Here is a 17,241-nt window from a genome sequence, read left to right on the forward strand (position 1 = left end):
AGGAATAAATGGATGTGATTTTATATATTATCCCTGAATTAGAAGACAATACCATAAAGATATTAGTTTTCCCCAAACTGATATTTAGAATTGATACAATTCCAATAAAAAAATTCTAGCAACCTAAACGTCTGTTGATGGATGAATGAATAAAGAAAATGTAGTGTATACATACAATGGCACATTATTCAGTCTTAACAAAGAAGAAAATCCCGCCATATGTGACAACATGGACGAACCCTGAGGAATTAGGTTAAGTCACAGAAAGACAAATATTGCATGATTCCACTTATATGAGGTATCTAAAATAGTCAAATTCCTAGGGGCAAGGAGTAGAATTGTGGCAGCCAGCTGCCATGGGGGAGGGGCAATGGGGAGTTGCTGTTCAGGGGGTATAAAGTTTTAGTTATGCAAGATGCCTAAGTTCTAGAAATCTGAGAGACAACACTACCCCAATAGTTAGCAATACTGTGTTGCCCACTTAAAATTTTGCTAAAAGAGAGAAAAATAGTGTTAAAAAAGAGTTTACCACAGTTTTAAAAAAGAGAAGCTTTGGTAGATGATTATTAACTATCCTACATAGCTATACAGGGCTTTGTGAGGAGGATACTTTGGCCTGATAACTTAATTACTTAATTCTAGATTGGGGCTATGCAACTGTTTTGGACATTTTCTTTGTTAATTAGGATGAGGTTTCACCTGAAATTAAATATGCATGCCATGATTACATGGGCTAAATGCATGAAAGGTGTCGATAGATGTTCCATCACCCAAAGACTTATGAATAAATCTTCTTTTCTTGGAAAAAAAATCCCAATAGGCTGTGTGTGTGTGTGTGTGTGTGTGTATACATATGTGTGTGTGTGTGTGTGTGTGTGTGTGTGTGTGAAAACTTGGCAAGTGGGTACAATGATTTATATTAGAGCAAAGGGCCAATAACATCTAGTATACTCCTGAAGAACAGGAGGATGGGGCTGCTTCCTTGGTATGAAAACTGATTAGAAAGCCTACGTGATTAAGGGAGTGTGGTAGTGCTGTGTGGATAGAAAAGCAGATGAATGCAAAGGAGTCAAGGAGCCTCTAAAGGGTCATGGGAAAATAACATGACCGTGAGGGTTTTGCCATTGGGATAACTGGGAATCCTCTTTTTAAAAAAGAAGAAGAAAAAGAAAAAGGAAAGTTATCCCTAACTCATGCAAAACATGAAACTCAATTCTAGATGCACTACACATGTAAACATGAAACACAGGAAAACTATAAAAAGCTTAAAAGACACTGTAACAATATATTCATGATCTCAGGATAGGGAAGAGTCTCTTCACCTACAAAACGGGAAAATCATAAAGTAAAAGGCTGATTAATTCTAACTAAAATAAAAATGTGCCAGTAAGAGAGTGAAAGACAAGTCACAAAATAAAAATTTTCAAAAGAAAAAAAACAGACAAAGAGGGTGCCTGGGTGGCTCAGTTGGTTAAGTGTCTGACTCTTGATTTTGGGTCAGGTCATGATTTCACGGTTCCTGTGCTGACAGCGCGGAGCCTGCTTCGGATTCTCTGTCTCCCTTTCTCCCTGCCCTTCTTCCCTGCTCACTGTCTCAAAATAAACAAACATTTAAAAAAAGCAAAGGACAAATGCTATTAAAATATGTTAAAAATCCGTAGGCTTCAGAAAGAGAAACATAAACAACCCAGTAGAAAAATAGCAAAGTGTATCAGTCTGCATTTTTCATATGGGAGAAAATAGGAATGGCCAATAAACTATAGAAAATGCTCAGATTCATTAGTAATACAGAAATGCAAATTACAACCCCAGTGAGATACCACTTCGCACCTGCCAGATTGGCGTAAGAAAGGATGCAAACAACCACGATTGCCCCCATTCGGTGCTGGTGGCACGTGAAGTGGGACAAAGCAGTTTGTAGAACAATTTGGCACTATCTGTAATGCCGAACATATGCATCCTCTGATGTATATGCCCAGCCTATACTCTAGGGCCTAGAGAACTCTTTACATATGTGCCAGAAGACACGTACAAGGTTTCTCCTAAGAGCGCTTGTTATTGTATTCCCACACAGGAAAACCTCCCTGTCCATCAGCAGTGGAATGGATAAATAAGTTGTGACATAGACTGACAACTGAAAGCCACAAAGAAATGAAAATGAAAGAACCCCATCTGCACACATTAACAAGAAGGATTCTAATTTTGAATAAAAGGAATCAAATTTCAATAAAATACATAGACTATGAATCCATTTATATAAAATTCAAAAATAAGCAACCTTAAACAGCTTTATTGTACAGAAGTGCGTTTCCTGTAAGTCACGAGGGAGTGATTATCCCTGAAGTTGGGACATTAGTCAGCCTGGAGCAGTAGAGAGAAAGGATGCAATCAGAAAAGGGCTCAGAGGGAGCACCAATGATGGTTGTGTTCTATTTTATGATCTCGGCTGCTACTTATTCTTTGCTACTCCTCATTAATGTGTGCATAATGGTTTATGCACTATAAGTCACAGTAAAAATGTTGAGCAAAAGAAATCAAGTCATAGAAGAGAGTACGTTAGCATGATTCTGTTGTGATGTTTCAAGCAAGGTAAAATGAAAGAATACATTGTTTAGGGATTCAAAGACAGTGGGAAAATTATAATGAAAAAAAGGCAGTGATCAATACCAAATTCAGATTGTTGGTTACAGACTACCTCAGATAAAGGAAGAGAGATGTGAGAGGGAAGGGACACAAGAGGGCTTCCTGAGGTTCTACTAACGTCTCCTCTCTGGAGATAGGTGGCAAGTACATGCTCATTAAATAGTTTTATATGTCTTAGCATATCATCTTGTAGCTGTTTCACAGTAAAATTTTGAAATAAATTTCAACATAAACAAATATTTAAATTGAAGAGCAAAGAGTTATCTGTGGATGACCTCTTTGGACTAACTGTAGGCATATTTTACCTGAATTTTGACGAGAGACTCTAGAAAAAATAGGGCCATGCCTGGGTCATGTGAAGGGTGACGTGGCAGAAGGATGTGGGTAGCCTGGGGAAATGTGCAGTCTCGGCTACTGGCCTTATTCCTAAACATTCTATGCTCCTTTCCCGGAACTTAAGATACCCGGACTACTAGAAGATTAAGGCTTTGTGATGTTCGCAAATGACCCTCCTGTCAACAGACAAGGTGCTTCCTGCACCACCCCTGAACCAAACGTTGAGGTGAAGAGATGAAGAGCTACCTCAGAAAGGCTGCCAACCAAAGGTGGTGTGGACTAAAAAGTCGTAACACTCCCTGGGACGAGAAGGCATTTGCTTAAGAAATTACCCCCTTCTCAATTCTTCCCATGTGCATGTAGTACAGATTAAATAAAGCAGTTGTATGGTAATATAGAAATTATTAAAAACATTCTTCTTGAGGTTTGACAATGCAGCAGTAGATATGTATCTAGTTGTTGGTCAAAAAGTATGTTTCAAATAATCAATTGGTATTCATTTAAAACACAATAATGGTCTTATTAAAGCTAAATTTAATACATGCTGTATTTGGAAGTAATTTCTTTACCACCACACAGAAACCTTTCCAGCTGTCCTTTTTTGTTGCATTGTTGACATTCAGTGGCGCATTAAGAAGAATCTCATGGTGAAAATGCCCTATGGCTAGACATGTGTGGTTATTTTCAATTCAAACTCAATATTGATGGTCTCCCTACTATATCTCCCACTGCCCCAAATAGATGAGACAGTTATAAGTAGAAACCAATTTGTCTTTGAAAATTCAAAGGGTAGGCTAGATACTGCCTAATTTGGAAATGTGAAGAACAGGATTCTTAGCAAGTACATGTAAATAAAGAAGTGGTCTTGATTTCTCACAATTTCTCATCAGCTACCATAAAAAATTTGTTTCTTGTTTACCTTTTCAAATATATTCCTCTCATGTTTCTACCTTTCAAATTTTGAGTTTCCTTTGCAGAAGTATTTCTTACTAGTAACATTAAATGGAGCAGGAGATAAAGTTATTACAGGAAACGGAAGGATTACCTGAGTTGGAGCACAGGGAAAAAACCCCATCTTCGTTTCCACTAAAAATTGAATATTTAATGCTGTCTTGTATTGGGTCAGGAGCAACAGCTTTTACAGTCACAATAGAAGTACCTGCAAAAATTAGGTTGAAAAAAAAAAGAAAAAACTTTAGGAAAAGAAAATTTCAGGGAAAAACCAGAGCAAACACTGGGTACTTATTATTTGCTTACTACATTTTCATTTGTTCATTCATTCAATGATTAGTCATTGAGAGTCTTCAATAAGCTAGATCCCATGCCAGGTGCTAGAGACAGAGTAGTAAGTTAGAAAGGATCTCAATCTCATGGTGATTAGCTAACGGAAGGAGACAGACAATAAACCATTAAACAAATACATAAGCAAAGTAGATTTCTGATGTGCTAATTTCCCTGGAAGAATAAACAAGGTAATGTGACAGAAAACACTTTTTTAGCGGGGAAGGCAGACGTATGACATTTCAAATGATAGGAACAGACTGATTATCAGCATGAAAGAAGAATCAGCAAGCACTGAGGGAGGGAACGATGCGATTAGAACTGGGATTTCACTGGAAGGTTCTCAAGAATCCATTTGGGCCCCAAGTCAGCACTTTGCTGTCTTCATGTGTAATATCTCATGCCCTTTGCTGTTTCTGCTTTACTTCCTCTCCAGGTTGTCCATTTGTCCTCCTCTTTTAATTGCCCATCTTTTTGGTTTTTGTAATTATTTTTTATTTAATCAACTTTATTAAGGTAACATTTACATACAACAATATACACATATCTTAAGTATACTCTTATGTGTGTTTGAACAACTATATGCACCTGTGTAACGACCATCATGATCAAGATGTAGAGTATTTCTATCACTCCAAAAAATTCCCTTGTGACTTTCTGTAGCCAGTTTCCTATTACTTCTGGTGCTAGACAATCACTGATTTACTATTACTTTGTTTTGCTTCTAAAATTTCATACACATACAACTTATACAGTAACTGTCTTCTTTTGATTGGCATTATTTTTGGAGAATCAAATATTAAGAGTTCATTCCATTTTTGCTGTAGAGTATATTCTACTGAATGGACATACCACAATGTGTTGATACATTTTTCTATATATGGACATTTGGATTGTTTTTAGTTTGAGGCTATTATGAATACAGCTGCTATAAACATCCATGTAACAGTGTTTGTGTGGACATATGTTTTCATTCCTCATGGGTAAACACATACAGTGAGTGTATGTTTAACTTTATAAAAAACTGTCCAACTATTTTCCAAAGTGATACTATACCATTTTACGTTCCTGCTAGCAACATATGAGAATTCTAGTTGCTCCATATCCACTGGTCTTCTTAATTTTAGTCATTCTAATGGATGTGTGGTAGTATCTCATTGTGGTTTTAATTTTAATTTCCCTGATGTCTGATGATGTGAGTCTTCTCGTGCTTATTGGCACAAGAAGAAAACTGAAAGGGAACATTTGAGAAGAACACAGGTGCCAACGTGGTGTCAGAGAGGAGCACACAGCAGGGATCATTAACTCAGATGCCTTCGGTAAAAGTAAGAGCATGGGCAAATGAAGAAGACAGATGGGTGGAAAAAGCAAGAGACTGTCTGATGTGCCTGAGGCACTCAGCTTCAACTCATTGCTGCCAGTAGGGAAGAGAAAACAGGCTTTAGGAAGTTTTAAATTCTGGTCAAGAGAAGCTCAAAAATTCATATTTGTTTTCATGTGAAATCTCCCAATTCATAAATGTCAGAACATAATTTAATTTAGGGGAAAAACATAAGCCATCACATGGGTCGAACAAAACACAGCTGTGGCCTGACTACAATTCTGAGCCTGCTCATTTACCATCCCTGATAGAGAAGACAAATCTCTCCTTTTTGTTATCAGCCCTTCTGGCACCTAGACTGTGGTACTTCTTTTTCATCCAGGGACTTGTACTTAACACACTCGAAGACCAATCTTATCTTTCCACTAAATTGGACTTAATTCTGTGAGAGCACAGGAGGTTTCCTGTATATTTGTGTTCCATAGATTTCTGCAACTCCAGATAAGTTTTGCCTCTAAAATTTCATATACTTGAAAATCAGAGGGGCTGTTTTCTTATGCATAGCATGCCTTTTCAAGAATCAATCATATTGTTCCCTATATTAAAAGTTTGTCCCTTTGTACATAATAGGTGCCCAAAAAGTATGGGAAGAAAGGAGATAATAGAAGAGACAGAGGAAGTAAGAGACGGAGATGCTCACTGAAGTGTTCTAGCCTGAGAGGCTAGAAGAATACCTCTCTGCCCACAGGACCCTTCTAAACCAACAGCAACTATGGTTGAAAAAAAGGCATATATATATATATATATATATATATATATATATATATATATATATATATATGCCTCACTGCTATAACACAATATCTGACAGTGGAATTTGCAGTAGCTAAAAAAAAAAAAAAACGCCTATTCTGGGCCTCTGCTGGGCCTCCTCATTGACTTCTACTGCGCAGGCCCCAGGGACCAAGCTTGAAAGCCATCTTGCTCAAAGGTACAGTAAAAACAATCCCTAAACCAGGCCAAATCAATAGATCTGCTTTTTTCTGGATACTAAAAAGGGTTTCACTAAAGAGAAGAGAAGAAAGAAAAGGCCCTGGAACAGATAATATATTCCCCAGGAGCCTTTTCAACACTTAACACTCAAAGAAAACTGCAGTGATCGCTATACATATTTAAGGAAACAAGTATATGACACTGTTCACGAAATTGAAAATTCATTGAAAAAAGACATAAAATAGAATTCATTATGGAGAAAGAATGGGAAAAGCAAAACTGGATATATTACTCTCTTTAAAAACATTATGTTTAACATAAACTGTAACAAAGTTTCAAAACCATTTTTTGAGGCTTCCAAGTGGTGGTTCGTTTCAAGCCAATTATGAAGTCATTTGGTGACAATGTAAAGGATTTTAATTAATCCTCGTGGCATCAAGTTGCTGCACATGTTGAGAATCTTTCAAGCTGCATCATAATCTGGTACTTATTTTACTACATGTTAGGAGACATATGACTAATATAAAAATGCCTTACATTTTCGGTAGGAATATGCCTTCCCAGTAGTGCAGTATGTTTTACTTTCGGTGCTTAATCACAATTCTGTGCTTACAATACAATTTAGTTTTTAAACACAGGAGATTTTATTTCAACTGGCTAGTCGTATATTCTTAAGAACGGCAGTAATAAGAGAAACAGTTATGTACAAAAAAAGATGTAAGTCTTGCTGATAGCCTTTTCTCTATGGGTTAGGATGCTTTAATTATATACCCGATTACAAAAGAAAACATGGAGATAGCTTACATGTAAAAGAACAAAGATGAGCAAAGAACTGTAAATAAGAATCACAGATGGCTTCTCTTAGAAAAGGAACAATCCTATTTTTATTGCAAATAAAATGTTCATGATATCAAGTGAAATTGTAGCACACGAAGAATTTCATTCGATGAAAATATTTCAAAGTAGATGCTAATGTCAGCAGAGAGCTACAAATAGTTATATATGTTCTTCCTTGGATGAAGTTAAATTTGAGACTACCCCCAAAAAGAGGAAATAACTAATGGGCCTTGAATCCTTCTAAGTCTTGGCTTATTGTGCACATTTTAAGTAAAAGTCTTTCTCTGGACATTTAGAGAAGTTTTACAATTACTGCTCATTTCACATCAAGGTAGGAATGATAAAATGAAAACCAACACTGTACCTTTAAATCCCATCAGGCAACTGAAACATATAGAAAAATTTACATTTTCGGCTTTTATGAATTTCACTGTAAGTGTAACATTGCATCAAAAGTGTAATACATTCCATGTTCTTGGTTTTCTTCTTTACAAAAATACAGTTAAAAAACTAATATCAGGGGCATGTGGGTGGCTCAATCAGTTAAGCCTCCGACTTCGGCTCAGGTCATGATCTCTCGGTTCGCAAGTTCAAGCCCTGCATTGGGCTCTGGGCTGACAGCCCGGAGCCTGGAACCTGCTTCAGATTCTGTGTTTCCCTCTCTCTGCCCCTCCCCTGTTCACGCTCTGTCTCTCTCTCTTTCTCAAAAATAAAATAAAAAATAAACATTAAAAAAAAAACAAATACCATCTACAGCAGCAGTGAACTATCTATTCAAAGCAGAATTATGGGGGTGGCTGGGTGGCTCAGTTAGTTAAGCATCCAACTGGATTTCAGCTCAGGTCACAATCTCACAGTTCATGGGATTGAGCCCTGCATCAGCTCTGTGCTTACAGCGTGGAGCCTGCTTGGAATTCTCTTTGCTCTTCTCTTACTCATGTGTATGTTCACGTGAACATGCTCTCTCTCTCAAAAATAAAGGAATTAGGGGGCGCCTGGGTGGCTCAGTTGGTTGAGCGTCTGACTTCGGCTCAGGTCATGATCTCACGGCTCGTGAGTTCGAGCCCTACGTCAGGCTCTGGGCTGACAGCTCAGTGCCTGGAGCCTGCTTCGGATTCTTGTCTCCCTCTCTCTCTGCCCCTAACCCACTTGCATTCTGTTTCTGTCTCTCTCAAAAATAAATAAACATTAAAAAAAATAATAAAATAAAGGGATTAAATACTTTTAAAAAATAGATAAAAGCAGAATTGTGTAACAATGTTATGTGACTATAAAAATCAAAATTCATGGAAATTTTTAAATGAAGTAACAATAAAAACATTTTATTCAGAGCTACCCATGAGTAAATAATTCTAGTTTTACTTTTGTCATTTCTAAGCAGTGCAAGTATTTTATTGACGACTGACTTGAGATTTTTTAAACATTTCGATGATTTTAAACTATCTAATATCTCTTAATCATCCAGCCACTGAAATACTGAACGTATTTCAATCATTTAAGACAAAAAGTGGGAGTGACATCAGCAAGATGGCTGAATAGAAAGCCCTAGACCTCATCCCTTATAGAGACATTGAATGAACAACAATAATATATAGACCAAAAAGCCTTCATGAAAACTCCAGGCCAGAAGGGAGTGGTATGATATATTCAAAGGTCTGAAAGAAAAAACCTGACACCAAGAATACTATATCCAGCAAAACTGCCCTTTAGAGATGAGAAAGAAATAAAGATCTTCTCAGGTAAACAAAAGCTGAGAGAGCTCATCACCACTAAACCTACCTGACAAGAAAGACTGAATATTTCCAGTTGCAATGAAAGGACATTAGATAGCAACATAAAAGCATATGAAAATATGAAGCTCTCTGGTAAAGGTAAATATACAAATACCAAATCTCATAACACTGTAATGGTGGTACACAGATCATTTTAATTCTGGTGTAAAGTTTAGAGATAAAAGCATAAGAAATCAGTATAACCATAAAACTATGTTAATGGATAAAAATACTAAAAGAGGTAATTTATGAAATCAGTAACGAAGTGGGAGGGAGAAGTAAAGGGACAGTTTTTTGTATGTGATTGAAATTAATTGTTACTGGTTTAAAATAGATTGTTAAAGCTATTAGATGTGTTATGCAATCCCTATGGTAACCACAAAGGAATTATCTATAGATGAAATGCAAAAGGAAATAAGAAGGGGCCCAAAACATGTCACTACAAAAAACTAATGAAATAAGGGAAGGTGGCAAGAGAAGAAAAGAACAAAAGAACAAAAAAAAGAACACAAAACAATTTTAAAAAACTTTTTTAATGTTTTATTTTTGAGAGAGAGAGAGAGACAGAGAGACAGAGCATGAGTGGGGGAGGGGCAGAGAGAGAGGGAGACAGAGAATCCAAAGCAGACTCCAAAGCTGTCAGCACAGAGCCCGACGTGGGGCTTGAACCCACGAACCACGAGATCATGACCTGAGCTGAAGTCGGATGCTTCAGCGACTAAGCCACCCAGGTGCCCCTACATAAAACAGTATAAAAACGGCTGTATTAAGTCCTTCCTATCAGTAATTTTTAAAAATCTAAATGGATGAAACTCCTCAATCAAGAAACATGGAATAGCTGAATGGATTAAAAAAACAAGATCCAAGTATATACTACCACCAAAAAACTCACTTTAGATATAAAGACAGGGATAGGCCACAAGTAGAAAGGTGGGAAAAGATATTCCATGCAAATAATATCCAAAAGAAAATAGGGGAGGTTATAGTTACATCCAACAAAATAGAGTGCAAGTCAGAAACTGTCACGAGACAAATAAGGACACTACATAAAAAGTTCTATTCACCAGGAAGATAAAACAATTATAAATAAATATGCACTTAACAGCAGAACACCCATATATATGAAGAAAATACTGATGGAATTGAAGGGAGAAGCAGATAGTAACATAATTAATAGTAGAAGATTTCAATACCTCACTTTAAATAATGGACAGATCAAACAGTTAGAAAATCAATGAAGAAATGAAGGACTTGAATAATATTATAGAAATTGGACCGAAGAGACATACATGGAACACTCTACCCAACAACAGCATAATACACACCCTCAAGTGTTTTATATGTTCCCACTTGTTCCTCAAGTGCACATTCTCCAGGACAGATGACATGTTAGGGAACAACAGGAGTCGTAACAAATTTAAGAATATTAAAATCATACCAAGTATCTTTTCTAACTACAGTGGAACGAAAGTAGAAATCAACAGCAAAGGAAAACTGGAATATTCACAGACACATGGAAATTAAATAACAACTCTTAAACAATGAGCAGGTCAAAGAAGAAATCTAAAGGATAATTAGATAATGTCTTGAAATAAATGAAACAAAAACACAATATACCAAAACATGGGCTGCAGCAAAAACAATGCTGAGGGAATTTTACAGCAATAAATGCCTACATTAAAAAAAGAAGAAAGACTGCACATCAACAACCTAATTTACACCCCAATGGACTAGAAAATGGAACTAAAAGCAAAGTTAGCAGAAAGAAATAATAAATATTAGAACAGAAATAAGTGAAAAACAGTAAATAAACAAGAGGAAAAATCACTTAAAGTAAGTTTTTTTAAAAAATCAGCAAAATTGGGGCACCTGGGTAGCTTAGTTAGTGAAGCACCTGACTTCCGCTCAGGTTATGATCTTGCGGTTCATGAGTTCGAGCACCGCGTTGGGCTCCACGTGGACAGTGTGGAGCCTGCTTGGGATTCTCTCTCTCCCTCTTTCTCTGACCCTTCCCACTTGGGCTCACTCGCTCTCTCTCTCTCTCTCTCTCTCTCTCAAAATAAATAAAATTTAAAAAATCAGCAAAACTGACAAATCCTTAGCCTAGACAAAGAAAAAAAGTAAAAAGACTCAAGTAACAAAAACTAGAAATGAAAGAGGAGATATTACAAATGATGCCACAGAAATAAAAGGTATCATAAGAGACTACTATGAACAATGATACACCCAAATAAGATAACCTAGGAGAAAAGAACATATTTCCAGAAACACACACCCTACCAAAATTGAATTTACAGAAAGAAAAAAATCTGAACAGATGTATATAGAACTAGTAAGAAGACTGAATCAATAATCAAAACCTCCCCATAAAGAGAACCAGATGGCTTCACTGGTGAAGTCTACCAAACATTTAAAGAAGAATTAACACCAATCATTCTCAAACTCTTCCAAAATATTGAAGACAACACTTCCAAACTTATTTTATGAGGCCAGCATTACTCTGATGCCAAAATACAGAGACACTACAAGAAATCTACCCCTGATGAATATAAATGCAAAGATCCTCAACAAAATACCAGCAAACCGAATTCAACAGCACATTAAAAGGAGCACATGTCATAACAATGTGAGATTTATTCCTGGGATGCAATGATACTTCAATGTATGAAAATCAATCAGTGTGATACACCACCTTAACAGAATAAAGAGTAAAAATCACATGATCATCTCAATACACGCAGAAAAAGCATTTGGCAAAATTCAACACACTCATGATAAACACACTCAATAAACTAGGAACAGAAGGAAATTACCATACATAATAAAGGCCATATAAGAAAAGTCCACAGCTCTAACATTCTTACTCAACAGTGAAATCGAAAAGCTTTTCAACCAAGAACAAGGCAAGAACGCCCACTATCGCAACTTCTTTGCTACATATAGTACTGAAAGTCCTAGCCAAAGGAATCTGAACTTACAAGCATCAAAATCAGAAAACAAGAATAAAATGATCCTTGCTTTTAGATGACATGATCTATGTAGAACCTAATGTAGAAAACTCTATAGATTACACACACACACACACACACACACACACATACACACACACACATACACACACACACACTAGTTAGAACTAATATATGAATTCAGCAAAGTTGTAGAATACAAAATCACTTGTGTTTCTATGCACTAACAATGCACAATCTGAAAAAAGAAATTCGGAAAACAATCCCGTTTACAATAGCATGAAAAAAATTGGGATAAATTTAACCAAGGAGGTGAAAGTCTTATACACTAAAAACTATAAAACATTGCTAAAATAAATTATAGAAGACACAAATACATGGAAAGACATTCTATGGCCACTCCATGAGGAGTGGAAGACTTCATATTATTAAAATGTCTACACCACCCAAAACAATCTACAGAATCAATGCAATCCATATCAAAATCTCAATGGCTTTTTTTTTTACAGAAACAGAAAAAAAGAATTTTAATATTCACATAGAATCTCAAATGCTTCCAAATAGCCAAAATAATCATGAGGGAAAAAACAACCAAACAGCAGAAGGCGTCACACTTACTAACTTCAATAGTGCAGAGCTAGAGTAATCAAAACAGTATGGTACTGGCCAGATACAGAGAGACCAATAGAACAGAAGATTCCAGAAAGAAATCCCCATGCATATTTTTTTATGTTTATTTATTTAATTTGACAGGAGAGCACAAGCAGGGGAGGGGAAGAGAGAGAGAGAGAGAGAGAGAGAGAGAGAGAGAGAGAGAGAGAGAGAGAATCCTAAGCAGGCTCCACTCTGTCAGCACGGAGCCCAGTGCGGGGCTCTAATTCACAAACCTTGAGATCATGACACGAGCCAAAATCAAGAGTTGGAAGCTTAACCGACTGAGTGGCCCAGGTGTCCCAAAATGACCAACAGATTTTTAAAAGATGCTCAGTATCACTAATCATCAGGGAAATGCAAATCGAAACCACAAGATATCACCTCACTTCAGTTAGGATGGGTGTTAGAAAACAAAAACAAAAACAAAACAGAAAATAACGAGTGTATGTAGAAATTGGAATCCTTGGACACTGCTGGTGGTGTTATAAAATGGTGTAGCTCCTATGGAACACAGTATGAAGGTTTCTCCAAAAATTAAAATTAAAGCTGTCATATATCCAGAAATCCCACCTGGGTGCATATATCCAAAGAACTGAAAATAAGATATCAAAGGGATACCTGCATATCCATGTTCGCTGCAACATTTTTTATAACAGCCAAGAGATAGAAATAATCTAAATGTCCTTGGATGGATGAGGGGATAAAGAAATGTAGTATATACATACAATAAAGCATTATTCAGCCTTTAACAAGAAGGAAATCCTGTCATAGGCACTGAGGAACCTTGATTTTGTGAATAAGCCAGTCACAAAAAGACAAATACTTCATTGACTCCACTTATACGAGGTATCTAAAGTAGCCACACCCTGAGCAGCAGAAGTAGAATGGCGGTTGCTAGAAGCTGGAGGGAAGGGAAAGAGTTGTTCAATGAGTATAATTTCCGTTTTGAAAGACGAAAATGTTCTAGAAATCCACTGCACAATGACGGGCCTATTGTTATCACTACCATACAGTGCACTTAAAAATGATTATTTACAATGGTAAATTTTCTGTTATGTGTCTCTTACCACAATTAGAAAAGGAAGAAAAGTTGATTTTCCTCTTCCCATCATCAGAAATGACTGCACATATGTTACTAAAGCTTTCCAAAGAATTCACCCCTGGGATGAGACAAAGCATGGAAAATCTCAAAATAAATAATTTTCCAAAATTTGTGAACAGATGAAAACCATGTTTTAAAATGTAAATGCTATGCAATTTTGAACACATTTGCTTTTGTGAACACCTTAAGGAAATTAATAGAGGAAGCTATGAAAAGTGCTTACTGACCTTTTATGAGCTTTAGGAAAAGAGAGATGTGTCAGAAAACCAAGACAGAATTAATACATGAAATGAGAAGTCAACAAAATTGATTAAGTCTGAAATGCATTTTTAATGGGGTTACAGATTTTGGTGGCCAAATTTTTTAAAAGGAAGATTATCTATAAATGGATGCATTGAATCATTTGAAATTCACTTATAACAACTTAGAGAAAGGCAGGTGTTAAAGTGACTCCCTGATGTTCCTACTACCTCTCTAATTTTGTGATTTACAGAAGACTGTATTTAAAGCATGAGCTTGAGAATTTTCAGTGTTGCTTCACTGTTGGATCAGAATCTCAAACCTTGTCTGCAGACCTGAGGCTGTTAATCTCCCCTCATTTTCCAGTGATTCCCTGTCTAGTTTGCACCCCCAGGTTGATGACCAGACTCCAATTTCCCTTCGTTTTCAAGAGCTGTCCTTTTTCTCCTTTCCAGCTCCTGGCATCCCTGAGCCAGCTAGAATCCAGAGCCTGTATATGTCCAGAAAGAAAGGTTGCACAATTTTTCAATACAAGTACTTCTCAACTTTGGTGGTTAGATACCTGGCACATTTCCAATTACTTCAAGAAACAAAGTGAATGTCTTAAAAATCTTAAAAATATGTTTTACTTAGATTAAAGAAACGCCGTTTAAGATGTTTTTAGCTGCCACATAATGAATACTATAATCAAGTATTTTAATGATTCCATTTGATTGTCACAGCTTGAGGGAGATGCACTGCTGTCCTCAAAATATAAAAATCTGAAACCAGGGTTCAACATCCACAAATAATAGATGCTAATTGAAAACAAAAAGGAAAGAAAAGAAATCCTGATATTTCCAAGTGTTTTATTCCCGTTTTATACTCAAATATAAATGAGATTTCTCAGTAAACTTAACAGTGCTATAAATCACAAATGTCCAAATCTCTTCTGGCTTTCAAAAACAAAACAAAATGCCCCTCTGATCTTCAAGACTCTTCAAGCCACTGCCATGGTCCTTTGTTACCCTTCACAGCCAAGCCTTTGAAAACAGACTGAATTTCTCATCCCCGCTTGCTCTGCACCTCACTGGACCTTAGCTTCTAAAATAGTTCTAGTGACTGAGTTCACCCTAATGTTTCCGATCCTCCCTGAAGTTGCTAAATTTTATCTGGCTGCACATAATTCCTTGTAAGCAGCCGCAGTCGACTCTGGAGTGCAAGTTGGTGGTCTCCGTTCCTGGCCTCTATTCTCTGCCAAATCCTGAACTCTTTCACCAAGGTGAACTTACTCTTCAGAACCTCCTTTCCGGATGCTCCTCATGTTGCTAATTGTGTCTTTTTCTCTTATTGTCTTATCCTTTATACTCGGTGCATGGACTTATCTTTTCAGACATGCCTTCCTTTCTACTGTGTCCTTACCTCCTTGTATCAAGATGGCATCCTCAGACCATCCCCGGAAACACTCCCCTACCCCGTGAAGGAGAGGTTTTCTGAGTGCTGGGTAGCAGCCGACCACCTCATGCACTTCTGCACTGGGGACAGACCTCCAACTAAACTAGTGCTCACTGTTCGGTCCTTATCTTACCTAACCTCTGCCGCAAATTAGAAATTGTTGACCACTCCCTGCCTTTTGAACGCATCACCTTCCTGCTCCTCTAACACTACCCTCCCAGACTTTCAGTGATGCCCTGGCCAGCCCCTACACCTCAGTCTCTTTGGTAGATGCATTACTTCAACCCTTGCAAAATACTGCCGTTACTTTGCATTTCTTCTAGGCCCTCTCTCTACCTCCACCTTTGGCTTGCATGCATAATTACATGGGAGTTTCTACCCATTCACAATGCCTGATGTACCTTCAAAAATCTCATCTAATTGCGTGGGGGTTGTGGATGTCTAGGTAGAGGTAATTTTTAAAAGCTCCTCAGGGGCGCCTGGGTGGCTCAGTCAGTTAAGCCACCAACTCTTGATGTTGGGTCAGGTCATGATCTCCCAATGATTGAGCCCTATGTGGGGCTCTGTGCAGAGCCTGCTTGGGATTGTCTCCCTCCCCTTCTCTCTCTCTCTCTCTCTCTCTGCCCCTCCTCCGCTTGTGCATGTTCTCTCTCTTTCTCTCTCAAAATAAATGAATAAACTTAAAAATAATAAAATAAAATAAAATTAAATAAAATTAAAATAAAATAAAATAAAATAAAATAAAATAAAATAAAATAAAATAAAATCTCCCCTGACCCTCTATGGTCATTCATCACGTGGATTACCACAGTACCCTCCTAACTTCCTAACTCAGATTTCTCCCCAGGCCTTCACAAGACTTCAAAGTCAGCTAGGTATAAAACCTGTTTTGTCACTGTTTCAACAATCTAAAGGTCATCAAGGTCACACTGGAAAGCTCAAGAGAGCCTCTTCAACTGTTTAGGATTAATAAGCAATAACTTGTAACAACTTTCTGATTACAGTGTGGCTTCCTGTGTCCTTTCTCCTAGAAAGAGAGACCTTTTCATCCTGGCAGGACTGTTGTAATCCACACGGCAAGTATAGTTTTTCATATACCTAAAAACTGACATTCTGGTCGATGTATCAGTCTCCTTCATATTGGTTAATAAGTTCCAACCCTGGGCGAAGTAACTCCCTGGCTTGTTAATAAGATGAGGTGTTGAGCCTATAATGGCTGAGGCCCAGATGTGAGACTGGGGTTAATTTCCAAAGATGAAAGCTGCCTTTTGAGACATTTATCTTGCTCTGAGACAGACTGACCTCATCGAAGGTACTCTTCTCTATCTCCTCCAGAGCTATCTTAGTCATAGGTAAGGTGATGAAATGCCATACTGGGCTAGTTAGATACCACTCATTCCAATGAGTTTCATTCCAAATATGAGACTGGCCTTAAATAAAATGAAAAAGGGGTGACAGGTGATATGTAATTGCTTCCCCTTTTGTCATTATCATAAAAATGTGTATGTTGGGCCCTGTTCCAAAGATATAGATGACACAGATTATGGGAACTCTTCCCATAACTTCCATAGTTATGGGAGCTTTGTCACCTTGGAAAGTATAATTGCTATCTTGTTTGGAGACAAAATGGAATGGAATGGAATGGTGGGGCTTTAAAAC

At 37.3% G+C, this 17,241-nt stretch overlaps 1 protein-coding gene across 1 annotated transcript in view; it reads right to left on the minus strand.

Moving 5' to 3' along the window:
* DCHS2 (dachsous cadherin-related 2) overlaps nt 1–17,241 on the minus strand; it is a 252,231-nt gene that overhangs the window by 29,514 nt on the left and 205,476 nt on the right. Inside the window, exon 14 of the mRNA XM_078445674.2 lies at nt 4,025–4,138. Coding sequence (XP_078301800.2) covers nt 4,025–4,138 — 114 coding nt within the window. The remainder of the gene's footprint in view (nt 1–4,024; nt 4,139–17,241) is intronic.

This window comes from Panthera onca, chromosome B1 (genome assembly GCF_046562875.1).
Source record: "Panthera onca isolate mPanOnc1 chromosome B1, mPanOnc1 haplotype 2, whole genome shotgun sequence".
In the NCBI taxonomy this organism is placed as follows: domain Eukaryota; kingdom Metazoa; phylum Chordata; class Mammalia; order Carnivora; family Felidae; genus Panthera; species Panthera onca.